The sequence below is a fragment of the Onychomys torridus genome, chromosome 4 (assembly GCF_903995425.1).
Source record: "Onychomys torridus chromosome 4, mOncTor1.1, whole genome shotgun sequence".
NCBI lineage: Eukaryota > Metazoa > Chordata > Mammalia > Rodentia > Cricetidae > Onychomys > Onychomys torridus.
Window position 1 is genome coordinate 124,925,805 of NC_050446.1, and position 27,359 is coordinate 124,953,163.

Below are 27,359 nucleotides of genomic sequence, written 5' to 3' on the forward strand. Positions count from 1 at the left end.
GGCAGGCTGCCACCCAAGAGACGCAGACTGCATGAGGGCAGAGGTTTGTCATACTCAGTATCAAGGTCACCAAACAGGCTTGGAACTACTCCTAAAAGACTCCTAACAAGGGAGTTACTCTATTAGATGCTTCTGGTTGCCTAGCAACAGCCCTTTCCTGATCCCTCCCTAGTAAGGAAACTCTCGCCCCCATTCTACAACAACCCAGGCAGTTAAGGTGGACAAGGAGACACAAATGACATCCTCTAGTGAGGGCAACGTGGGAAGCCTCCTATGTCCACAGACTGTCCCTTTCTTCCTGACTCGCTGCCTGGAACAGAGGTGTGAGGGCTGGTGCTCCTGCAATCGTTCCAGATCACAATGTGACCTCAAGGTAAGCACAGGAATGGTGACAGAGCAGAAAGACACAGAGTGTGGCCCCCAAAGACCTCATGGTGCTCCTAGTGTGCTGCTCTATGAGAGAGACAAATCCTGATCTGCTCTGTTCTGTATGCCTGCAGACATGTCCCTGGTGTTAGAGATGAAGTCTACGGAGCCTGGAAAAGTCTGCAGGGTCTGCAGACCTCTAGGAAGGGGATACCACTGCCCCTCCCGCCAGGGACAAAGCCATGTGAGGATGAGATGGCCCGATCTGAGTGAGGATGGCGGCATGATGGGCAGAAGTCTGACCCATGTGGATGCCACTTAAGATGACCAACTGTCCCCCAAAACCACCTGGCTCCACACTTCTAGATATGTGGCTTCTGACAGTCACTTTCCATTAGGTTTTCTGTCTTTACAACATGTCAGCAGAACTAGGTGATCTCCAAGGATGGGGAGCAGGGACCTGACTCCTGCTGCCTGCAGCTCAAGCAAGCTTTGAATTTGGAATCACCCCACACACCCACCCACCCCTGGCTTCAGCCTCCCAAATGCTTGGAGAACAGGTTTATTCCACCACAACAGACTCAAAAATCTCACTGCTAACCAGGTAGAGAGAGGCTAGAATGTCGGGGTGGGGGTAAGGCAGGCAGGCTCAGTCACAGCTGCTGACTGAATCAAGGGCTGTGCTCAGGAGCACCTCAACAGCTAGGGACCAGGCTCAAAGGCTTCCAGACACACAGGCAGCCAGCCCTGCGTACAACTGTGACAACCCAGAGGGGAAAGGCTGCCAGACACACAGGCAGCCCGGCCTGGCCCTCCTTGTCAAGGGTGGAGGAGGGTACTCCCAGCCAAAGGGACCTGACTGCTTTTCCAGCGGCTGTGAGGCCAGTTATAGGGATCAGGAATAGGAACTTCAGAAGGAGCTGTGGCTGCCACTGGGTGACTATGAAGCAACCAGTCAGATTACGGAGTCGACCAGCAGAAAGGTAGCAAGCTGGGCGTAAACAGCATCCTGAGCACCAGGAACATCTAAGGATGCCACACTACATGAAAGGAAGCCCCTGCCCATGGACAGTGACTACAGGTTCCCTTTCTGTGAGGCCCCCTGTGTGGTCCCACTGTAGACACAGAGAGCAGAAGGGAGCTGGGTCTGTCCCCAGCTATGCTGTGGTCCCCAGCGACATGGCTAAGCCCAAGCCACACAGAGTCTGCGGCCACTCATGCTCACCTGTGCCAATAGCCAGTCCACCAACTTGCTCCCAGGGACCACAGACTTGTAGGTCTTCAGGTGGTAGTCACGGTCCCTGGTGAAAAGGTGGACGATCAGTGGCAGCACTGGGGGAGGGGCGTGATGGATACTGAATGGCAGCATGGGGGTGGGGCGTGTTGGACATGAGTGGCAGTATAGGGGGTCAGGGATAGCATGTTGGTTTCTGGAGCCTGTTCCAGTTAGACAATCCTCAACAGACATGGGGAAGAGGCCAGCTGCCCCACCAGAAGCTGCAGAGGAGGCCGTGGGCTACAGACACTCTCTGGCCCAAGGGACCTCTTTGTGCAGCCATGCCTCTTGAGGCAGCCTTGCCTGCATGCAGAGGTTCATCCTGGGGTGGACTGCCACACTGGGGACCATGAGCATCCTGGGCCGGATGCTTCCACAGCAAAGGTCCATCCGTGGCTGAGGAACCTCTAAGGAGGGGTGAGCAAGGCCCTTTGTTCCTCTGCCTTGTTTTGGTGCCAACACACAAGCGTTCAAAGACGCGTGGCTAAGCTGCAGGGGGGCTCTAAGCGCAGAGCAGAGCCCAAGCCCGGAGTGTACTGCAGAGGTGTCCCGGTGAAGTGTGCACCCCACCTTGCTAGCCTTTGGGGTCGTGGGACCTGAACAGCCAAACTGCAACAATCTCAGCCTCAAGCCGACAATACGGAAGTTCTATAGCCCTGGTTGAATGCTGAAGTATGTTGAGGATTAGGCATGGTCAGCTGTGAGTCTAAACAAGGACTCTAAGTAAATCCCCACCACTATCTAAAAAAGAAAAAGGAAGTCAGGCCAGAAGGCTGGACAGCCCAGGGAAAACCAGTAGGGAACAAACAGGCAGAGGTCACAGAGGCCCAGGAGGCCACCAGGCACAGGCAGAGGCCAAGGGGCCCAGAAAGCCACCGGGCACAGGCAGAGGTCAAGGGGCCCAGAAAGCCACCGGGCACAGGCAGAGGCCACAGGGCCCAGGAGGAGGATACCCCCTCTGCCCCTACCTCCTAGGACTGGCACAGAGCAGCAAACGGGGGTAAGTGAGGAGGCGGGGCTGTGGTGAAGCGTTCCCAGGGCCTGACCTCACAGACCACCAACAGGCTGGATGAGGTCCCTCAGACAACAGTCATGTCATCCTGTCCTTGTCTCTCCAGTCACAACCACAAACTTCACAACAGACTGACCCACTCAGTTTGGCTGCCAGGAGCCTAGGAGCATCCTTTCCACGACTTTAACCCTTTCACTTTAAGCTGCTGCTAGGCCCACTGACTAGAACAGAAACATTCACTCAGCAAACACTGGTGCAGGGCTGCTCCACTCAAGGCCAATGCCCTGACATATAGCCATTTGAATTCAGACTCAAGAACCAATAAAATCAAAATAAAAGTTAAAAAAAAAAAAAAAATTCTGCCAGGCGGTGGTGGCGCACATCTTTAATCCCAGCACTTGGGAGGCAGACGGTGAATTTTTATGAATTTGAGGCCAGCCTGGTCTACAAAAGCGGGTTCCAGGACAGCCAGGGCTACACAGAGGGACACTGTTTTGAAGAGAGGGGGAGGGGAATGGAGGGAGGGAGGGAGAGGGAGGGAGAGAGAGGGAAGGAGGGAGAAGGAGAGAGAAAAATCAAGACACCAAGACTCCACAGCCAGAGCACTGAAAACTTTGTGGGGACAGGTGGTTCCCGGGGTGACAACACAGACACAGAGCACCAGAAAGCACGGCTCTGACAGGAAGTGTGGAGAGCTCCTAGGTGGGACACTGGGGAGGGGCCAGGGCAGGCTCGAGATGGAACTCAGTGGTGGAACACTTGCCCCACACTTCTGTCCCAGCCTCGGGTCCCGTCCCAGGAAAAACAAAATGTAAAGGCAGCCAGGGAAGCTGACAGGGAGGCTCTGGGGGAAGTGAGAGTAAGGATATGCAGGAGAGCATCCCACAGCAGCAGCAAACGCAAAGGCCCTGAGGTGCCTCTCACTTTATGTCCTGCCTCAGAGGGAAATGGTGAGGCACAGAACGGTTGAGTGACTGTCCAAGGTCACACAGCTGGGAACCAGAAGGTAGCTCCAATGTCGGCCTGGCTATCCTGACACTAACTATTGTACAGTACTTCCCACAAACTCACTCACTCCATCCTGAAGGCCTGACAGAGGAGGTCAGTGATTAACCCTGTCTGAGGGAGGAGACTAAGGCTCAGAGAGGTCAGGGTACTGGTGGAGTCACGCGGCTACCGTCAGGAGGGATGCCATGGGGACTTACTTGATCACGGGGGCATAGAGGCTGTGCAGACGGCAGTAGAGTCTCACGCCCTGTGAGCAAGAGCAAGGTCTGAATCAGCCACATCCTCTGGACTGCTGGGAGGAGGAGGAGGGTGGGCAAGCGGCAGGCAGCAGGGACACAGGCCTGTTCTGTAGGGACCTCCAGCTGGATCGGGGCCACAGGTTGAAGGAAGATGTCCTACCTTGGACATGATGTCCTCCAGCTCGCTGCGGGCCTTGTAGGTGCCATCATCATAGCGGAAGCGATACATCACCTGCTCATTCTTGAACTGGTGCTTGTCGGAGACTGGAAGGACCCGAGGACTGGTGAGGCTGGGAAGATCCTCTGCCTCCTCCCCTGGTCCCCCAGTACATCGAGGGACATTTGACACATGGCCTGGGCAGGCCCGGCAGAGACCGGCAACCCGGCTGACACCTGTGGGGACCTCTGATTGGGCCTGCCCTTTGAATGGGAACCCTGCACTCCAGGGTAGAGACCACACTGCTGGGATCTTGACAGCTACCTTCCGATTCTGCTGGGGACTCAGACCCAGAAGCAGATTCTGTGTGCAGCCAAAAGGCCGAAACTCTAAGAACGGAGACTCTTCCCCACTGGACACTCAGTGGCTCTGGCTGACTCAGTGGCCCACAGAGCTGGGCCAGGGCTTAATGTGGTAGGACCTTCCTCCACGACATCAACCACGGCCCGAGTCACTTCTATAGTGACCCCCATGAGCTTTCAGACTTCACAGTGCAGTCTCTCTCACGTCCTAACATGGCCCTGTCCACGCAGGAGGCAGCCTTCCCTATGTTCCCTGTAGATCACTCAGCATCCCCCTGAGTACTTGGCCTTGGTCGTCCCCCTGCCTAGAGCTATAAAGCCTCCCTGCCTCCCTCACTTCCAGAGGAGGCCCCCCTAAGCTCCTGTTCTGAACTGACTCCCTACCACACTGACCGCCACCCTGTGCTCTCCCAGCACCAATCACGCCTCACTGACACTCTCCACTACCTTCTTCGTCTCCCCCTAAAGCACAAGGTCAGCTCTGTGAGGACGGGACTCGTCACCTGCCCCACTCACGGGTGTGCAAGCAGTGTCTGCTGCAAAGGACATGCTACAGACACCTACAAAATAACTAAAACCTAAAGAGAGGGCTTGCTCTTTCTGGGGCAAATGGAAAGTTCTACTCCCTGGCCAGCTGTTTTCTGAGGCATCCTCCCTGGCTGGTACCCAAGTGAATATGCATTCCGCCACCCTGAGAAGTGTCGTGAGGTAGCCACGGTCCTGGGTCAGCAGCTTGGAAGCACAGGAGCAGACTTCTGGGGGCATGCAGCCCGCGTGCCACACCCCCTCTACTCACCATGGTGAATGATGCCATTCTCCAACAGGGCCTGGCCCAAGTTGATCCCTTCTTCTGTCTTGCTGATCTCACCAATCTCCAGGAGCCACGTAACAAACTCGCTGCCAGGAACAGAAGATGTGATGAGATGGTCCCCAGCCCTGGAACCAGAACCAAGCTGGCCTGGCCCTATCCACCCCGAGATTGGCAGGCAGATCCTCAAGATCAGTGGGTACACAAAACCAGGAGCCAGGGCCCAAGAGACAGTGGGAAGGCTTGTGCCTTTTCAGGTGACTAAGACCAGTCACACACAGGTCTGCTTCATCCACCCTGGAATGGAGAGGGGGGGTGGGTGGATGAATGGATGAGTGGATAGGTGCATGGTTAGATGGATGGTGGATGCTTGGTAGATGGAGGAATGATAGAGGAATAGATGTATGAATGAATGGTTGATAGATATAATGGGTAGGTGGATGGGTGAATGATGGGCTAGTGGGTAGGAAGATGTATAGATAGAAGGGTCAAAGGATAAATGGATAGTTGATGGCTGGTCGATGAATAAATGATGGATAGATGTTTAGGTGGGTAGGTGAGTAGATGAACAGATGTATGGATGTATGGAAGGATAGATCAGTCAGCTTATGAATTGGTGAATGGATAGGTGGGTGGGTGGGTGGATGGATGGATGAAAGGATGACAGATGAATGGGTAGTGTGTTGATTATGGACAGGTGGATGAAGAGATGACAGGTAAGTGGAAGGTGGGTAGATTATGGATGGATGGACGAATAGATGATGAATAAGGGCATGAATGGATGGGTACGGGTGGATGGATGAGTAGGTAGGTGAATGAGTGATGAACGGATAGAGGACGGATAGTGAATGGGTGGAAGAAAGTACATGAGTGGGCAGGCAGACAACCCCACTGTGGATTTGTGGATGGAGGAATAAGCCAGTGGATATACACCAGACCATGTGGTGTGTAGGCAAATGACAAGTATGGACAGATGGATGAACCATCAGAGATCGATGCTGGATGGATGAGTAGATATGGGGGGGGGGAGAGACAGGAAATGCTGGGTGGGTGGTAGAAGTACACCTGGATAGCTGGAGGAGGGTGTGGCTAGATGGGAGGTGAGTGGATACTAGATGTGCATGTATGTATGCATGTAGTATGTAGATGAAACACACAAAATAAGCAGGAGGCAATGCCAAGCCCAGAAAGCTCTGGACATGTGTCTCAAATCACATGCTCTCTGACCTCACAATGGCCCCGTAGCTTCCCCCTTACTCAGAAGGAAATTCAACTCTGCCTCAACTGTCCCACACACCTGCCCAGATATGTGTGCCTCCATCAGCCACGCCCAACTCCACACCCAGAACATCATCCCTAGACCAGCTTTCTCCTGGATCCCTATCCTCTGTGCCCACTCACCCCTGTTCCCTTCTTTAAAAAAAAAAAAAAATTCTAGACCCCAGCATGCCTCAGGGCCTTTGCAACTGCTGTTCATCTACCCAGAAATGCCCTTCCCCGGCTTTTCTTTCCACACCACCCGCAGGCCCTGCCCAGCAGCCCGTCCATCCTGAATGCTCCCACTTCTATACCAAGCACTCTACAGCAATGACTTTACAAATTTATGCGTGTGTTTACCAGCCCCCCCCCCTCCCTGCCCACACAGACACCAGAATGCAACCCCTGGCTGATCTTGTTCATGGCTCTTTCCTGGATATACTCTGGAACTTAAGAGTCCTCTACTCAATAAATGAGGAATGAGCAAGAAGGAATGTTCCAGGGTCGACAGGAAGGTTGGGGGCACAGGTGAGACAGGTAGCTTTTCTGGGTTCAGGTAACAGCTCAGGAGCTTCTTGGGCTCGGCACAGATTTCAGCCCACTGGAGTCGGCGGAAGAGGGTGAGCCTGGAGCAGGCAGTGCCCGTGAGTGTGGGCAGCACTGCCCAGCCCCCTCTTTATGGAAACCAGCTGTCCCACCTCCGGTTACAGCAGGGGGCGCTATTTTTAGCTTTCAGTGCTGGCAGAGGAAGGACCTGCCCTTATGGAGGTAACATTGTGAAGCCTTCAGGAAGCCCACAGGACACCCAGGGAGGTAGGAAGAAACAGGTACAATTCTGGCACCCTAGGTGGGAACTTTGCAAGTTCTGTGTTCCCCTACATGACACCTCCCACCCCTGACCCCACCCCTGCCAGTGATTCTGCTCTTGGGGTAAGGCAAGAACTGCCAGCAGCAGCTCCAGAAGGCAGACAGATGTTGGCGTGCCCACTCTCAGAGGCTGGAGGCTGGAGACTCAGGGCAAGGCTGCTCACCAGCTGTCCTACCCAGGGCCACCTCTAACAGGGATCAACAGCCCTGGAGCCAGAGTGGGGACAGGAAGTATCCCAAAGTGGCTGTGTGGGGCAGAAGACAGATAGAGGACAGAGGAGAGCCAGTGATCAGTGACTGGGGCTATCCTTTAGGAAACCAAGCTGGATCTTAGTTTACTGGGCAACACTGAAGCGAAGCTTTCCCTATCTGGGAACAAGATGCAGCTGGACGCAGCTCAACAGGATGCAGCTGACAACTGCTTTGCTTAGGGACATCTGGAATTAGTGGGTGGACTTTTTAATCCTATGAAACTTTAAGCTGGGACCCAGGGGGGTAAGGAGATAAAGGTAATCTCTTCTTCCGCAGGAACCTCGAACTCTGAACGAGGGGAGGGAGGATGGGATGCTGGCCAGGTGGGAACTGTGCCAAGCCAGTCAAAGCTGAAGCTATTGCTCAAAGGGCCCCCACAACCCTGTGGGTCCAACTCTCCAAGAAAGGGGGAAACTCAGTATGTCCTGTGAAGCTCCCAGGTGTTAAATGCTGTTGTCTAGCCCGGTATTTTCCAAACCCCCGTGCCCAGGCTTCCACTTGTGCTGGGCCAGCAGGGTCCCAGGGGTGGAGGGTGTGCCGAACTGGTCGGCAGAGTGCCCACCAGCTCTGAGTGTCAGGTAGGGGTAGGGAGCTGGATCTGACAGTAGCTCTGGGGTGAGTTATGAAGGGCAACAGGCCCAGGCTTCCCGAGAGACATTCCCTCAGCAGTGGGAGGCACTGAGACAAGGTGGGTCCCCACCAGTGTAGGGACTGAGATTGAGGGTGGAGGCCACAGACAGTGAGGCTGCTTCCATCCCCCTCCTTCCTGCCCAGCAGATGCTGTTCGGCCGGGGCAGGTCAAGGCCGAGGCTGGGCACAGAGGACACCTGGGCACACTTCTGCCATTCTTTTGAGAGCACCTGACCAGAGGCCCCATGTGCCACATACTCCCCAAAACCAAACATCTTTTTGCCTGTCTCCTGCATGGGCCAAGATCTCCAGTGCCTGGAGCCTGGGGTTGATATGCACACCTGTGAGCCCCATGCACAAAGTCCCTGCCCATGTCCATGGTGATGCCTGTTCAAGCCCTGTGTGTGCACGCGCCCGTGTGTGGAGGTCAAAGGTCAATGTTGGGGCATCTTCCTCAATCACTCTCTACTTGGTTTTTTGAGACAGGGTCTCCATTGCTGCTACACTGGCTTGTCAGCAAGCCCCATGGATTCCACCTGTCTCCACCCGTCTCCCCAGCACTGAGATCCCAGATTTTCATGTGGGTGCTGCGTCTCTGAGCTCAGGTCCTCATGCTGGCACGGCAAGTATTTTACCACTGAGCCATCCCCTAGTCCCTGACAAGTCTTCTGTGGCTGGTTGGTTAGTTTCTGAGACAGATCTTGCTATGGCACCCAGGCCTGCCTTGCTCACTGCTCGAACCTCAGCCTCACAAGGGCCAGGGTCACAGGTGTGTGCCACAGTACCCAGTCTGGTCTCTGTTGCATGCAGCTGTGCACACTGGGCTGCTCCAGCAAAGCCTCCCGCCTCAAAACTCCCAATGTGTAGATGTCACTAACACGGCATCTAACTACTGCCGAGGGTACCAGCAAACGCTTTCGCCTTCCAAGAAACCTTCCCGAATCATCTGACTGTCAGAACTGAGGTCCTGAGCTCCACAACTCATTTCTCTCAGCTACTGAGCCTCCCTGAGCACCTCAACTAAAATCTGACCCCTGACCCAGTGCCACCAGATGCGGCTCTGCTAACTCCTGGGCCTCATGCCATCCCTTGCCAACCCAGGACTCCTGCCACCCCAGCACCACAGCTCACACAGGCCACCAGACTCCTGCATCTGCCATGCCCTAGCCAGGCCTGCTGTTCCTCAGGGCTTGCGGCTGACTCCTGCTCATCACTCAGATCTTGGTTAAAACGTAGTCTCCCAGAAGAGGCCCACCTTACCCACCACTAAATCAACTCCACCATTCTCCATTTGCATCACTCCACAAGTGCCTTGCAATGTTCACGGGCCCGGTGGCTTCCTTCTTTAATCTGTCCATTTGTCTACTGACCTGCTACTGTAGGGACGGTCGTTTCCCTGTGGGCAGATGTTTGTCCGTTCCCTGCTGCTTGCTGGCAACCAGAAAGGGATGGAGGGAGGGAACAATTTTTGTCTCTCCAGCTAATCTGAGGATGCTGGAAGGCAGGTGTACACACACACACACACACACACACACACACACACACAGTGTGCTTCCCGTAGTACACAGATTTTTTTTTTTTTGGAGATGAGGACTGAACTAGGCAAGTGCTCTACCACTGAGCTACATCCCCAACCCCCAGTACACAGATTTTTATCACTGAAATGTGAAGTCTATTAGTTTCTGAGTAGGGCACAAATGGCCGCTTCTTCACACCTGTCCTTGTAACATGATGCACACATGGTCCACATGTGTTCTCAGTGTTCTGGCCAGCACCATGCCAGGGCTGCTACATTCCCACTAGGTCCTCCAGCCTTTCTTCTTCCTTAATTATCATTGATTGAGACTGAGAGACATTAACCCCATGCCCAAAGTCATCGGGGAGGAAGACACGGCCCCAGTCTGACTCAAAGCTCAGACCTAAAAGGTCATGATGATAAACCAGACACACCACAACCAGGGAGTCCCTGTCCACTAGCAGACAGATATGGAGAAAGCAATGATGGAGAGAAAGTAACAAATGCTGGAGAGAGATTAAAATGAACCAAACATGGAGGCTGGGAGAGAGAACACCAGCTCAGGAGTCACCCCGTCCCGAGTACAAATCCCATCTCCACAAATGGCAGTGTGACTTTGCACAAACGTTTCCCCTCTCTATGCCTCAGTTTCTTCACCTTTAAAATGGAGACAACGGCAGTGACCTGCCTCATGGTGAGATTAAAGGCCATGCCCAAATGTGAATGCCACAGATCTGATTAAAGGCTGGGGAGATCTGTGTCCCAGCCACCTATTCATCTTACAGAGGGGACGGGGGCTTCTGGAGATTTCAGGAGCTGCACATTGGGTGGGGAAGGAGTGTTGGAGGCCCAGGTAGGCGCAGAGGGAAGGCAAGCCTGAAGAAGCATGTTCTCTTAAGGGGGAGTCAGGTCCTCCAGGCCCCGTGGTCACCTGAGCTGTGATGCTGGCCGGGGTTCAAATGGGCAACAAGAGAAATCTCCTCTAATCCTTCCTGAGGAGCCAGGTCTCAGAAGCCGTAATCACAGACAGGTTATCCCATCCGGCTGGGCTGGCAAGAAGGCTCTCTGGGACCCCCTTGGGGTGGGGGGGGGGGGCTGGCTGCTAGAGAAAAGGCTCCTTTGCAGTGGAATCAGGGATTAGAAATGGAAACAACCAGGGGCCTCCCTAACCTTTCAAGCTAGCTCCCACAAGACTCCTGGGCCCAGCCCTCTCCTTTCCACAGAGCCTGAGAGAGGCAGAGCCTAGACTGCTGACCTCCAAGGACAATGGATGGAACAATCCAAAACTCCTGGTTCTCTCAAAACCAGGCCTGGCCTGTTTAACACCAGGACTCAGGGCCGACCCGGGGCTATCTCCTACCTCCACAGGCCCCAATGGACACCGAGCAGGGCTCTGTGTTTTCATACATCTAGAACCAGACTCCTGACAGTCGGGTCCCTTCCCTCCACTGTCTCCACCCATGTCATCCTGGCTTACAGGAACTACCCCCTACCCATGGCACCCATCTTTCTGAGCACTGTCCACAGAGGTCTTTGTTTGTCCCTTCCCCAGCACTGCTGGCCCAGACCCCTCTGTGCACACAGTGGCCCACAAAGCAGATCTCCTGGCTCCAAGCCCATCTAAAACCTGGCCAAACCTTGGTCTCCAATCTAGGCTTTTCCTACCAGGACAATCGACACTATTTCCAGTCTCCTCTTTACTGTGCGAGCCACCAGGCTCCAGCCTGCCTCAGACCCTCCCTAACTTATCTCTCTCATCTTCTAATCACAGCCCCAGCCTCCTCTGCCTTGGACATACAGAACAGACAGAGATGGGCAGAGTGCAGCCAGCCTGAGGAGTCGGGAAGATCCCAGCTTCCATCACGTACTTCATTACAAGAAGCAGACTACACAGTGGGTCATGAGTAAACACAGCAGACACCTGCAGAAGAACCCTGCCAGCCTTGACCCTCATCTGAGCCTGTTCCACAGGCCTGAGGGGCATTAGGTGGCTGTGCAGGGAGATCCCAGGCAAGAAGAGGGCTTGTGGGGCAGGGCAGGGCAAAGCAGATGCAGGGTGAGAAGGGAAGGTGGCCAGCTGGGATAGGATGCAGAAGCCACTCACTTGCCAAGGAAGCACTTGGGCACGGTGCTCAGCTTCCGTCGGCGGTCTTTGATCAAGTTCACCTTCTTGCTCATCATCATGTGGTACAGCTTCTCCCCCTTCTCCGCAATCATGACATACGCGTCCCGCTCCATGCCCAGCTTCAGGCCTGCATGGGGACACGATTGCCATGGGGGTACAGGAGGCAGTCTGGGGTTCTGGCATTCACGCCTGCTACCTTCACTCTAGCATAGCCATAGAGCACTTCCTGACCCCTGGTCAATGTCACACACATACACACACACACCTACCAGACAGCTCAGAAGGACTGGGAAGGGACCCAGGTTAAGTCCCACGATAACTGGTGGTACCTTAATTCAGAGCCAAGCTCCAAAGCCTTATCCTACCCCTCCACACTGCACACACACAGACCCGCCCCCCACCATCTACACTGGGCCCCATCCTTTACTCTACCCGTTCCCTCGGAACCCCATCCCACCCAGATAACAAAAGCAACAGCAAGTAAGTGTGTTTCACGGCCTCGGATACATGCTCCTCACTAAAAAAGCCACAATTATCTCCATTTCACAAAGGAAAAGCTGAGGCCCAGGGAACTAACGCTGCCAGAATAATACAGGTGGTAGCACGATTTTATCCCAAGACTTTTGGTTCCATATCCTGATCTGGGCTATGACCGCAGACCACAGTGTGAGCCCATCTCTGTGTGCCCGGCCCTGAGGTTGAACTTTAGACAACATTCACTTCCAAGGACATGGCCCCCTTGGACCACACACACCTCTTAAGGACATATACCCAGTGCTAACCACAGCTCTTGATTCTAACCACAGAGTACAGATCAACTCCACCCAGTCAGGCCAACTCCCTGCCCCTGCCCCAGTACTGACCCCACCCCAGCCCTGAGCAGTTTCAGATGTTGAGCCTTTGCCCATGCAAAGGCCAAAACCAGGAGCTTATCTGGCTCCCTGGCATTTTAATACATTCTGGCTTGATATTTAAGATGGGGAAGTACTACCTAAAGGCCCCACTTTCTCTAGAAAACAGGTGAAGACACTGTACTGGGGACAGTGACTTGGGTGGTGTGAGGTGGGGAAGAGAGGCAGGTGGTCTGGAAGGTGTATGTAAAGGGCAGGCTTGAAGGACCATGATGACCTCCTGAATGGAGAGTGGCAATGAGGGGTTCAGGGGTGGCAGCAAGGGTGTGATTCCTCACTGGGTGAGTACAGAGTCCGTCTACTGCTACAAAGGGCTGGGAAGCAAAGTGGAATGGGCTCAGAGGGTGATGGAACCATGGCAAATGTGAGGTGTCTACGGTGCATATAACAGCAAGGATTTCGGGTCAGCAGGATGTGCATGGGAGAAACTGAGGCCCAATTTGATGCTGGGTCAAATGAGGAGGTGGTAGGAGTTAGAAACACATGTGGAATTCGTAAGGATGGCCACATCTAAGGCCTTGGGTGGCAATGTCACATCCTGTGCAGCAGGAGAGTGAACCCACTGTGGCTCAGGTCACTGGAGTAATTTGTCTCAAGCATGCCCGACCCTCAAGTTCCCAGCCTGGTGGATTCCAGTAGCTCAGGGCAGAGACACAGCTCAGAGCCCACTTATCCCTGGTCTGGCACCTCAAACCCTGTGCTGTCTTTCTGTGAACCACCTTGGTTACTGTCCTGAGGGGCTCTCCACCATGCCTAACGGGAACCCTGAGGACTTCCCCCAGATTCCCATTCAGGGACCATCAGACAAAAGCTTGGGCAGGCATCTTAGCTGCAGGGGAAAGAACAAGCTGTTTCCAGATGCTCTGGGTGACCAGTAAACCACACGGGGAATGTGGTGCAACTGACTGCCCCCACCAGGTCCCAACACAGTCACAGAGGTCCCCACCCATCAAAACACCTGCATGTGTAGCTCCAACTCTTCAGCAAGGGACCAAGATCCCTGCCCTAGGCACAGTCCTCGCCCAGGAAGAACCCATCACCCTCCTCAGCAGCCCAGGACCCGCCAGGCACCCACTCTCTCGCTGTTCCCGCTCTCGGATCAAGGCATCCAGCCACTTCTGCTTCTCCTCTGCAGTCTTGGCCATACACACAAACCACTTGTTCTTGGCCGTGTTGTGGATCTTCCAGCCATTGGTGACAGTGTAGCCATTGCTGTGGTAATCGGCTGGTAGGGACAAGAGGCAAACATGGGTCAGTACACAGATAGCTATGCAATTCCCAAGAGCCCACAAAATGATGGCCACCACCAGGGCCAAGTTTGGGGAGCTAAACCGTCCTTCCCAGTAAGTGTCCCCCCTTCTCTCTCATGGGCAAAGAAGATCTGCACAGTCCCTTCCAACACCATGGCTGTACAGGTGTTGTGACCTCTCACGTGGGCACAAACATAGCAGCGGAAGGCAGAGATGCTTGCCTAGAGCTCAGGAGAGCAACTCTCTGTGAAAACAGTACTTAGGAAGGTGGGATCCTACTACACCCTGAATCTAAGGAGGGGCCTGCAGGCATGTCATGGCTCAAAACTACCTTAGAACTTTCCCCAGACAGGTTCACAGAACATCTCCTGAGATGTAGCATCCTTGGTCCCAGTAGTGTATGGCGAAACTACCCTAAGCTTGGTTGCCTGCTCGTGGATTATTCATGCAATAGACGCCATCCAAAAACAGGAAGTAGCCCCACCCAGAGCTACGTGAGGCAAGAATGCATCCCAGAGTCAGCACACTGAACACAAGAGCCATGAAGAACCCAGACAGGGTACTATGACCACCTTACTATATGCATGAAAAAGCATGTACACAGTTACATGCATCTAAAGCCACTTTAATATACATGAGTTTGAAAAACAGAGAAATTTAAAGTAAAATGTCTGGCAATGCAAACTAAGGAGGTAATATTTTGTTTTTAGACAGTGTCTTACTATATATCTCTAGTTGGCTTGGAACTCATTATGTAAACCAGACTGGTCTCAAATTCACAGATATCCACCTGCCTCTGCCTCTCAAGTGCTGGTTTTAATGGTATCCACCACCACACCCAATATGGTAAAAATATTTTATGCAAGGATTACATTATAAAATGCCTACAGTGAGGGGCTGGAGAGATGGCTCAGCAGTTAAGAGCACTGGCTACTCTTCCAGAGAAGTGGGGTTCAATTCTTAGCACCCACATGGTACCACAACTGTCTGTAACTCCAGTTCCAGATGATCCAATGCCCCTCCTCTGGTCTCCATGAGCACTGCACACACATGGCACATACAGATATACAGACAGGCAAAACACTGATACACATAAAATAAAAATAAAATGAAAAAAAATTAATGTAGACAGAAGTCACTTGGTGGTGGTGGTGGTGGTGGTGGTGGTGGTGGTGGTGGTGGCAGTGGTGGCGGCATGCTGGGTTGTACTGTTCTGAGTTCTCATCTCCAAGGCTTTACTTGACTAGGTCCTAGTGATTTTCTTCAGGTTACATTCAACAATACAAGAAAAATTATACGTGACACAGAGAACACCAGGGCAGGCAAGGAGGGGGTTAGCGGAGAGGGGCGGGGCCCACCTGTCCCATCCTCCACATTCTCCACTTCCATGACTTCAGTGTTGATCCGACCCCTGAAGATGTACAGGGAGCCATTGATAGACTTGGTCCTCTTGGTAGATTTCTTGCTCCCAGTGACCCTGAAAGACAAGGGGAGTCAGCATCCCCTACAAGGGACAGCAACAGAGAGGGCACCCAGGGACAGAGAGGAGCTCTAGGCTAGAGTGAGGAACATGGTGTCTGCTGGTGGGCAGGCAACTGAGGGTGTTTCTTCTCTACTAATCATGGTTTCTAATGTGAAAAACAGGTTAATGGTTTTGTTGGCCTCACAGATCAGTCTTCTGCTAATGGGGACCTCATGGGAGACCACCAACACCAGGCAGGAAAGCAGGAGGGCCCACTGGTTTCTAACAGATGTTACCTCCCAAACTGAAACCAGGATAGAAGGACTTGAGGGAGGCAATCATCCATCCACCCACTCATCATCCATCTACGATCCACTTATCTACTATCCATTCATCCACCATCCATACAACCATCACACACACACACACACACACACACACACACACACACACACACACACACACACCATTTATCTATCCATGATCCATCAACCATCTACTGACTTACACACCCACCCATCTACTCAACCATCTACTAACCAACCATTTATTAACCATCTATCCATAATCTATCCACCCATCCAAATAAAATTCATCCATCTACCCACGAATTCATTCATCATCCAGCCACTTCATTAAACACCTATCCATATATTCACTCTCCATTCATCCATCTACCTACCTTCCAATCCAACTACCACCCCTCTCATCCATCTATTCACACATCCATCACCCACCTACCCAGACTCATGCTTTCATTCAGGGGATTTCTGTTGCCCACACATTCAGTCATTGCTACAGTCTGAACATGGTACCCTTCACATTCATCTGCTGACTTCTAAGCCTTGATGTTAAAAGTTTGGGGGTAAAGCGGTTAGATCACAGAGGGTAGTGGTATCATGTGAATGGGATTAGTGTCTTACAAAAAGGCCTCAAAGAGACACCTTCCCCCTCACACCATGCCAGAACACAACAAAAAGCAGAAGGAAGCCTTGCTGAGCACATCTCCTGGTGCCTTGCTCCTGGACTTCTTAGGTTGCATTAAGTTGAAAAAAAATATATATCCTTTAAGATACCCAGTTAATGTCATTTTGTTATAGTTACCCAAACAAATTAAAGTATCAAACAAAAAAACATCTGGCAGGGCTTCCTATGGGCAGGGAATCAAGTGAGGGGCAATACATTCAGTAAGTACTTGGAAATGGCTGCTAGGTGCCAGGCACTCTGCTAGGTGCTGGGCCACAGGGGTGCACATGAAATCATGGGGAACTTGTCTTCTGTTGGAAGAGGGGCTACAGGGCACAGAAAGGAGACACCAATCACAGCAAAGGCCCTCTGAACCTCCTTGATCCACAGAGGTGAACTATCTTTACCCAGAGCCAGCTAGGACTATGGCCAGACCTCTCTACCTGAGACAAACTTCCTGCAGCTGGGTAAATGAAACAGTATTTGTGCACAGAGTAGACTGAGGCCCCTGGACCGCAGGAGGGCCAGACCTCCCTGAGAATGCAGCTGTATGTGGGGAGACCTGGGCTCCTGCTGCACATGTGAGTTGAGTGGTGAGGGCTGGCTGGAGCAGCAGGGGATGAGTGTGTCTGCCAGACTCAGGCTCCCTGAGCCTGTAATGAGGGACAGGCTGCGTAAGAGTTAGAGGAACCATGTGCTTCCTCAGGCACTGGCTGGCTGGACACTTTATTATAAATCTACAAGCATGTGTGTATTTGTATATACAACAAAGTTCACCCTCCTGCTTCCATGTATGCATGGGTGTGTGTGTGTGTGTGTGTGTGTGTGTGTGTGTGTGTGTGTGTGTAAACATATTCCTGTGTGCACACTTGTGTATGCAGGTACACTGATGTGAGGGAATGCATGTGTATACATATATGTATGAACATGTGCATGTTGTACGTGTGTATGTATGTTTGTATATGCAGGTACAAAAATGCATGGGAATGCATAGATGTACATGTGTATGGCTATGCATCAATTTGTGCATGGCTATCTGCCTGTGTGCATGAGTGTGTGTTTATGTCTGTGAGTGTGCAGGTGCATTAGGCACACACACACATCCTATCAGGTCTGTGTCTCAGAGAACTCTAACTGACAAGAGATTTTGATGTCAGTTCTGGGAATGAGGAAGAGCTGAGGAGACAAAGGTTTGGGACAGGAATGTGGACAGGAAGACAAGTCCAACTCAGACACATGTGAGTTGTGTGCAAAATATCCCAGGGAAGCCAAACAGGAATGGTCTCCTACTTCTCACTCGTGAGCCTGGCACTGTCCCAGCCACTCCACAGTGGCGCCCAGACAGGCTTGCTCACTCTGTAGTGCACACCCACAGGACAGCGGTGCTTCAGCCTACATAACAGACACAGAAACAGCATTCCTCCGGAGTTACAAAGCTGCAGCAGGGCCTGGGTACTTTCAACCACTATGACCCTGGCCTCTCAGAACAGAGCAGGCAGCTACGAGGCCTCAGTTTCCCCTTCTGTAACTGACAGGGATGACTTTAGAAGGCCCCCTTTCTCCTTTGGTGGCGAGAGCACTCCATGTCAGACCGTTCCACCCACATCCCAGACAAGGACAAGAGAGCCGGCAGCCGCCTCGCCGCATCGTGCTTCCTGCAGCCTCTCCAGTCAGTCAGGCTCTATCCGCCTGCCTCAGGCACCCAGCCTTCTGGACGCCGGCCTGTGCCTGGCTCTCTCGGGAGACAGGTGTGCCCTTTCCCATGGGCCAGCTCCCTCTGTCACTAGGGAGGGAGCGGCCTTCAGAGAGCTTAGGGTGGACACAGAAAAGCCAGAGACAAGCCCCTGCAGGAGCCAAGATGGGGGCAGTAAGTGTCCCTCCTAGGGTAGGTGACACCGAGGACGAAGGGCATGGCAAGCAAGCCAGGGGCTGGGAGCTGTCCACAGAGTACTGAAGGACACTCTGCTTCCCAAATCCTGGTGCTCTGGGAGAATTGCCTGCCTCTAACAGCCAGGACAGGGAAGGGCTGGGGGTGACCCCAGCAAGACAGGAGACATGAGACAGCAAGAGAGATCCTTACAGAGCAAGCAGGAGAACATCTGGAGGAAAGGCAGGCTGAACGCGTCTACACTTGGAGTTGACACAATGGGAGGCTGAGTGAGGCCTGTGGCAAGAAGGACCAACCCCCAAAACAGGAAGAAAGGACAATACAAACCTCTGTGCCCTGGGGCTGCCCACAACCAAAAAAGTGAATGTGGGGTCCACAGGGATGGCAGCAGCCACCAGCCCCAACTTCATGTGCCAGGCACTTATCACCCTCACCTCCACAAAGACTCTGTGAAGCACATTCAGTAGAGTCCACTGTTTTACAGACAAGGAAACTGAGGCACAGGCAGGAGAAAATGTGGAGATGGAGAAGTGGCCAAACTCTGAACCAAACATCCGAGGACGGACATGGCCCATTATAGAGGAGGAGACTGGGGCCACACACTCTTGCCGAAGGGGCGCCCAGCCCCTGTGGCCAGCTTTCCCACCCAGCCTTAGAAGCTGGGGACAGACAAGGAAACTGGAAACTGACTCTCTGAGACAACAAAGCCACAATGCTGTGAGTCCACGCCAGCCTTGGCCAGATAAAGGCATGGAGAAGCCTCTGGAAGGTTACTGTTTCACTCTTGGGACAACTTAACAGGAAATAGAATTGAAGCAGGGGACACTGACTGCTAAGATTACCCAAGGCCTACTGAGCAACAATACCACAGGCAGGCATCCTCTGTCCATCACCCATCCAAGGTGCATTTGGTGAGACAGCCATGCCCCTTCAACACCACAGTCAATGACCTTGGCAACCATCAATGCAACCACACCTTCCACACACATGCGGCCCAGCTAACCATCACCCACCAAGCCTTGGCCTCCCCATCTCTACCCTACTAGTGAACCATCCAGCCACCAGCAAACCTGAGGCTCAGACCCCACTGCATCATCTATTCCCACAAACCTGCACCTGCCTCCACAGCCACCACCACCTCGTCACCCATACCTGCCAACTTCCCAGTGCACACTCTAGCCAACCACCTCCTAAGCTCTAACCATTCAGCCACCATTCCTGCACTCCTTTTCTCTGCTCACTTACCTTTTCACCTCCAGCCTTGTCTACGCCCTCATCCCCAGGCTCAACAAATTCCTCATCCATTTCTTCATCCCCTCCAACCTCCCTCTTCTAGCCCCCCCCCTCATCCCCAGGCTCAAGAGGTTCCTCACCCACCCCCTCCTTGATTCAACATCCCCTCCTCCTCCTTCATCTCCGGGCCCAACACATCCTCACCACCGTCTTCCTCCCTCATCCTCTCCACCCTCAGCCGTTCACACCGGCCACATTCCTTCCCTCCCCTCCTTCCTCACTATCCACCCACCAGCCAAGCCTCCAGCTGACTCTCCATCCTTCTTCCTGCTGCTCCACACACCCCATTTGACACTCCAACCACGTACAAGTATGTCACCTGTCCACTCACTCCTGGGCCCCGCAGAGGACAAGGGGCTCAGTGAGGGATGTGAAGATGCTGATGAGCCGTTCTTCCCCCACCCACCCCCCAGCCCAGCAGTGAGAGCTTTCTCCCTTCCCTCTCTGCACCCCAGGACCTCAGACTCTCAGGATGCTGGTGAGCTCCCACAATCGTCCAGAGCTGTTTGATGCAGTGTTCCCAGATCACAGGGGAAACAAGCCTGGGACCCAATGGGGCATAAAACTAATACACAAACCACTTCAAAGACTGACTATTAAAACATATGGCAAAACACTTCCTTCTTACTTCTCAAAACTTGTTTATAGTTATGTATAATCATAATTAAATATAACGTGAGCATCTTAGGTTGAATTCACTACTAAACTCCAGTTCACCTGTTTCTTTTTATTTTTCTTTAATGTAGTTACTAGAACATTTAAATTAGCATATTCAGCTTATAGTATACATTGGTTTAGAGTAACTCCCTAAATACTCAGAAGAAAAAGCAAAGCCCAGAGAGAGATGTGACAAGCCCTAGGTATCACCTGGAGAAAGGGGCATTTAGCACAGGCCTGCCCCAGCAGATCACCTGGGCAGCCCCGCCCAAGCCCAGCAGCTCACCTGGATTTCCGCTTACAGTAGACAAGCAGGTTGTCAAAGAGGAAGAAGGCTCTCTCCTGGATGTTGCCTGCAGAGATCTTCAGCAGAGTGCCCTGAAGGAGGAGCTGGGTGCAGATGTCTGTGAGGTTAGAGCCCTGGGGAAGGAGGGCAGGAATGAGCAGCAAGAACACACCTGTTTTCACGCCTTTCCTTGCTGCACAAGACAAAAGCTACTCCAGGGAGACAGGGCCGATTTCTGCTCCATAGTTCAAGGCCACAGTCCATCATGGCAGGGTGGTTATGACAGCAGGAGCCTGAAGCAGCTGGTTGCATCACATCCACAACCAGGAAGCAGAGATGTTGTGGAATATCAGCTGAAGATGTTAATTTGTTTATGCTGTGAAACACTGCTTAATGCTGCAAAGACGTGTTGCATTCTTTCATGTTGCATTTGTCTGACTCTGTGAAGCTGTGTTACTGTGCCTGTCTAAAACGTGTTGCATTCTTTCATGTTGCATTTGTCTGACTCTGTGAAGCTGTGTTACTGTGCCTGTCTAAAACACCTGATGGTCTAATGAAAAGCCGAACAGCCAATAGCTTGGCAGGAAGGGACAGGCGGGGCTGGCAGGCAGAGAAAATAAATAGAAGGAGAAAAGAAAAGAGGCAGGAGCAAGAAAAGGAGGAGAGGAAGATGGGGGGCGACCACCCAACCACACAACCAGCCAACCAGCCAACCACACAACCACACAACCAGCCACGGAATAAGAAGGAAAGAAAAGATATACAGAAATAGAGAAAGGTCAAAGTCCAGAGGCAAATGGTAGACAGGATAATTTAAGAAAAGCTAGCAAAAAAAACAAGCCAAGCTAAAGCTGGGCATTCATAAGAAAGAATAAATCTCCACGTATTTATTTGGGGGCTGGGTGGCGAGCCCCTAAAGAGTCAAAAAAACAAAACAAAACCACAACCATCTACACAGGGAGCTATGAATACATGCTGCTGTTTAGCTCTCTTTCCCCATCTGTATAGTCCAGGACCCCAGTCAGAGAATGGCCCTGCCACAGCTCAGATAGACCTTCCCACATCCATTAATCTAACCAAGATGACCCTTAAAGGCATGCCCAGAGGCTAAGTACTCCCTCACAGATAAACCCGGAGGCTTGTCTCCTAGGTGACTCCAGACCCTGTCAAACTGACAACACCAGCCATCGAGCACCCTTTCCTCCACACCCCAAAATCCCTCTCGGCCCCCACAGCAAATCTCTCAGCAGACAGAAAGTCAACACAATCTGATGGATGGCTGTGTGGGCCAGCGCCATCAGTGGACTGCATGTCCTTTGACTTAGGAGACACTTAGGGGTGCAGGGAGCCAACACACCAATTCCCATGGCTAATGGCAGGCCCAGGGGGTCAGCATCTGGTTCCACGGGGTTGGTTTTGTCTGAGTGTCTTTGCCTGTCATCTATTTGCAGTCTGGCTTGCCAAGTCTTCCCTACAAGAGCAGCACTTCCGTAAGGACAAGGCCATTTCTATCAAGCACGTGCGGTGAGGTTTCCAGCACCTAGCAACCTTCCCCAGGGTGCAGCAGGCGATCAACAGATGCCACATGGGCACCGTCAGGGCAGGACGATGGGAGTGCTAGGTCCACAGGCTGCAGGCACAGAGAGGGATAGCCTCTGGCATCAACAGGGCTGTGGGATGAGTGCCCCATGTTGGTGCAGCCAACACAGAGGGTGTGCGAGAGGCTGACTGGGCAGTGTCAGATTTGGGGCAGAGAATTAAGGAAAGGTGTTTGGGAGGGGCAAACACAGGAACTAGGAAATGCCCGCTAGCAGGAGTCCTCAGAGCCGGCACCTAGTGGGTCTGTGTGGAGTCCTGCGAAGGCTGGGCCTGGACAGAACCACGGCAAGTACAGAACACCCGCTGAGGCAGCCCAAGTCCTCGCTCCCCTCAGCGCATCTTGGGGAGGAAGCTTTGCAGGCATGGGCTGCCTGACCAATGAACTACATTTCCCAGCTTCTCCAGCGCCAAGCATGGTCAAGCACGCCGAGCAGCAGGGGCTGCGTCACCACCTTCCAGCCTCTCACCTCCCTTCTTCAACTCTTTCCACAGGTAAAGGACAGCCATCGGGGTTAGGAAATGACACTGGTGGCAGACATGCCCAAGGCACAGGAAGGAAACAGCCCCACTGGATCACAGCCACCTACCCAGCCAGGATGGCTACCGGGCACACATCCACCCATGCATTGCCCATGAGCTGCAATGTGAGCCACTTGGTGCTACCCCCACCTCACGGCCCCATGGCAGCCAGTATATGCCATGGTGTGTCTAGATGCTCCAGGGAGCCCAGGACAGTAGCCTGTGACACAGTGGCAAGGCTGTCATGTAGTCTGTGCTTCAGGCAAAGCCATGTGCAGCCCCCACAGCTAAAGGAGCCAGATGCCACACCAACCTACCCACTCAGACCAGCGACCAAACCTCCCTGCCCAGGAAGCTGGGGGACGGGGGTACACTCTGCTGCTGCTACAGAAAACCAGACCCTCTTGTGGCGGCCCCTCTCCCACACAAGTGGGAACCTTTTCTCTCCCACCTTCCAACTTGATCACGGCCAAATCTTAAAGCCCATTCCAAAGTTCCATCTGCAAGCGAGTCTGGGAGCTAGGCTCTCACGGAAAAGATAGCCAGTAAAGGAAAAGTGCAGGGGACATGTCTCCCGCATTCTCTGAACAAAGGCCCAGTCTTCTCTGCAGCTGGGCCCTCAACCCAGGGTGGGAGAGTACAAGAAAAGAATACTAAATCCCAGACATCCAGGGCCGCCCAGGGCCTGGCGGGGGAGGGGAGGGTGGTCCAGACAACGTCTGTCCAGGACCTTTCGTCTCAGCCCTTTATCTCTCACTCCAGCTGAACTGGCCCTTCCTGGTCAGTTGTATTTTTCCATTGTCTTCCTATAGACACAGGAAACTTTCAATAAGGGAAGTAAGAGGCGAGGGTTAAGAAAGTCATTCGGTTACTGGCTGAAGGGATGACTCAGTGGTAAAGGGGCTTTACTGCCAAGCCTGATGATCTGAGTTCAATACCCAGGTCCCACACAGTGGAAAGAAATGAGTCGACTCCCACAAGCTGTCCTCTGACTTCTATACATATGCTGTGGCACACTGGGCACACACACAAATGAGTGTGATCAGAAAGTCAGTTACATACACTCTGGGGTTATCCTTCCCACTAACAATCCTGAGGCAGGGAGACACCACCTGTTACTGATGCGGGTGAAGAACGGGACACCAGGGTCAGAGAAGTTAAAAACAGGGGCCCAGAGTCACTCCCCTAGCAAGGACGTGACAGGCCAGAAGTCCTGACTTGGGGTGGTGTGGAAGGCGGACAGTGTCAACCTGATAGGGTCCAGAATCCCCTTCTAGACTTCCAGCAAGTCTGTGAGACAGTTTCCAGATTATGTTTACTAAGGTGTGAGGATCCGCCCTACATGTGGGTGGCATCACCTCCTGAGCTGGTGTCCCAGGCTGAGGACAGAGAAGAAGGAGCTGTAGCATCTCTCCTTGTTTCCCATGGGTGTGACCAGCCATGGGATGCTCCTGCCCATGACTTCTCTACCACAGTGGACCGCACCCTCCAACTGTGAGCACAATAAACCTTTCTCCCTTCAGTGGTTCTTGGCAGGTATTGTCATAGCAACCGGAAAAGAGATGGACTCAGATATGTGATGCTGGCAGCAGAAGCTCAAAGGCCTGCAGGCAGCAGGTAGGAGAAGCACAGCACACTTGCTGAGGGGGTGACCCACAGGGGCGGGGCTAAGGAAATGGGAGTCTCAGTGGTGGCTGCTGTGAGACACCAATCTGCCTACAGAAATTTGAAATCTGAGCTTTTACATTTCATTGAAAATCAACTAAACCATTAAGCAAACACAGGGCAGGCCAAACAAAAGCACCAGGCTGTGATCTGCACTGCAAGTGGGGGCCAGCCCCCTCAGCCCAGGGCCCTCCCGCCTGACCACATACCTCCCAGCCCTCTATGTGAGACTGCAGCTGCTCCAGCGCCTCCAGCTTCTCCATCTGCCTCTTGGTCTCATTGATGTTGGAGCAAACTGTCTTCATGGCCTGCAGGGCACTCTGCACCGCGGGGTGGTCAGGGTGCTTGCCAGGGGTCCTCTTGGCCAGCTCCTAGTATGGGAAAGAACAGGAAAGAGGGAAGTCAGTCCAGGTCCATCCTGGCCAGAGGTGGAGCCATGTCAACCAGCACGCTGAGAGGCTGGCGAGCAAGGCTCACCGGTGCTGGCACAGTCATGAGAGTGTCAGTCTTCATAGAGACGTCACTGGACTTGGGGTCACCTAGAAGATACATCTCTGGTGTCTACGAGGGTGTTTCCAGCAAGGTTTAACAGGGTGGGCCAGCCCAGGATACGGGTGGTGCTATCCCACAGAACAGAAAGGAGAACGGTAGCTGAACACCAGCTTCACTTTTATCTGCTTCCTGACTACACACACATAGAAACCAGCTACCCCACTGTCTTGATGGACTGTACCCTAAAACACACACACAGAGACCAGCTACCCCACTGTCCTGATGGACTGCACCCTAAAACACACACACACACACACACACACACACACACACACACACACACACACACAGAGACCAGCTACCCCACTGTCTTGATGGACTGTACCCTAAAACACACACACGGAGACCAGCTACCCCACTGTCTTGATGGACTGTACCCTAAAACACACATACAGAGACCAGCTACCCCACTGTCCTGATGGACTGTACCCTAAAACACACATACAGAGACCAGCTACCCACTGTCCTGATGGACTGCACCCTAAAACACACACACACACACACACACACACACACACACACACACACACAGACCAGCTACCCCACTGTCTTGATGGACTGTACCCTAAAACACACACACGGAGACCAGCTACCCCACTGTCCTGATGGACTGCACCCTAAAACACACACACGGAGACCAGCTACCCCACTGTCCTGATGGACTGCACCCTAAAACACACACACGGAGACCAGCTACCCCACTGTCCTGATGGACTGTACCCTAAAACACACACACACACACACACACACACACACACACACACACACACACACCAGCTACCCCACTGTCTTGATGGACTGTACCCTGAAACACACACACGGAGACCAGCTACCCCACTGTCCTGATGGACTGCACCCTAAAACACACACACGGAGACCAGCTACCCCACTGTCCTGATGGGCTGTACCCTAAAGCCATGAGCCGTAACAACCCCTTCCTCCCTTAAGCCGATTCTGTCAGATATTTCATTCCACTGACAAAAATGGTAACTAAGATGTTCATTTCTTCTCTCTCACTCACTCATTCATTTATTCATTTTTTGGGTATCATCTGAGTGTCCTTGAAGTCAGAATCTGAATATACAAGAAAACAGAAAACAAAACAAAACATCTAGTCTGCTGGGTATCCCAGCCTAATACAGACAAAAGAGATCAAAGAGTGAAGGAACTGAGTCTCAGTTACAATGGCCAGCAGTGAGAACTGTGAGAAGCTGGGCATTGGGAAATGAACTTGGAACTGGGAGGTCAGGGGACACGCTGAGGGAACAGCGTGGCAGACAGACAGACAGACAGAAGAGCAGGCACAAAGAGAGTACGGTAGGAAAGACACTGGACATGACAAGGAACGGTAGGTGACTGGTTGGGTGGGGGGGGAGTGAGGGGACCACAAGAGAGCACAGGGAGACGGGCAGGTGACAAAGGTGGCCACAGACACAAGTGCTGCCCCAGCTCTCTCAGTGAAATGGGGGGACGCGCACCTCTTGGGGAGTAAGTGCGGCTCAGTGGTAACCATTTTTCAAACATGCTCAAGGCTCACCCTGGGTTCGATCCCCAGGACTGAAAGATAAATAAACGAACAGGCCTCTCCTTCAGAGGGCACAGGGCAGAGGATCAAAAGCATCCAGCCAGCTCTCGACCCAGGACCCAGCTGCCATCAGCTCACCCCACTCAGACATGGGCAGGGACATTATCAAGGCCAGACTGTGTTTTCTAGAAACATGGCCTCATGCTGCCCAAGCTAGCCTCAAGATCACTATGTAGTTGAGGAACCTTAAACTCCCGATCTGGAGAGCTGGGATTAAAGGCAGGTGCCACCATGCTCAGTTTATACAGTGCTAAGGGCTTCCTGAAGGCCAGCACCTGACCTCCGGCTGGTCTCAAACAAGATTCCAGCCACTCACTAGAGGTGGTATGTGAGACGTGGAGGAGACTTAGGGGCCAGCAGTGGTGGGGGCAGTGCTGAGGTGGCAGTGCCTGCGCCAGGCCATGGCCTTCCTCAGTCAGGGCATTAGGACAGCATCAGAGGAATTTCCAGCCACCCACCAGACAGCCCCAGGCTCTGCCATCATGCACTCCTCTGTTTCCTGTATTCAATGTCTCCTGGCTCTCCTCACTGGATACCAGGGTGGCTTTGCACACTGACTGGATGGACTCAGGCTATCCCTCCTTCCTTCAGCATCACCCCCTACTAGAAAGCCAATGATAGTGAAAATGGCATGGAACACCCCCAGAGTCCCCTGGATGAGCTGGGATCTGAACTTGGGCCACCAGCTTCCTCATGGACAGGACAAAGCAGGTACCAGCTGCCCTCTGGTCAGGCCGGCAAAGTCTCAGGAGACCGGAATGGCCAGCAGCTTGTTCCCAGAGAGCAGATGTCTCCTACATGTTGCAGCCTAGGCTAGGAGTCCAGCCACTCCTCAGAGGGGTCCCTACAGA

The 27,359-nt window shown here is 52.9% G+C and overlaps 1 protein-coding gene across 1 annotated transcript in view; it reads right to left on the reverse strand.

Moving 5' to 3' along the window:
• Prex1 (phosphatidylinositol-3,4,5-trisphosphate dependent Rac exchange factor 1) overlaps positions 1-27,359 on the reverse strand; it is a 153,022-nt gene that overhangs the window by 31,704 nt on the left and 93,959 nt on the right. Inside the window, exons 6-14 of the mRNA XM_036183655.1 lie at positions 24,581-24,742; positions 20,589-20,722; positions 15,395-15,513; positions 13,862-14,011; positions 11,855-12,002; positions 5,217-5,317; positions 4,062-4,165; positions 3,860-3,909; positions 1,592-1,667 (exon numbers count right to left, since the gene is read on the reverse strand). Coding sequence (XP_036039548.1) covers positions 1,592-1,667; positions 3,860-3,909; positions 4,062-4,165; positions 5,217-5,317; positions 11,855-12,002; positions 13,862-14,011; positions 15,395-15,513; positions 20,589-20,722; positions 24,581-24,742 — 1,044 coding nt within the window. The remainder of the gene's footprint in view (positions 1-1,591; positions 1,668-3,859; positions 3,910-4,061; positions 4,166-5,216; positions 5,318-11,854; positions 12,003-13,861; positions 14,012-15,394; positions 15,514-20,588; positions 20,723-24,580; positions 24,743-27,359) is intronic.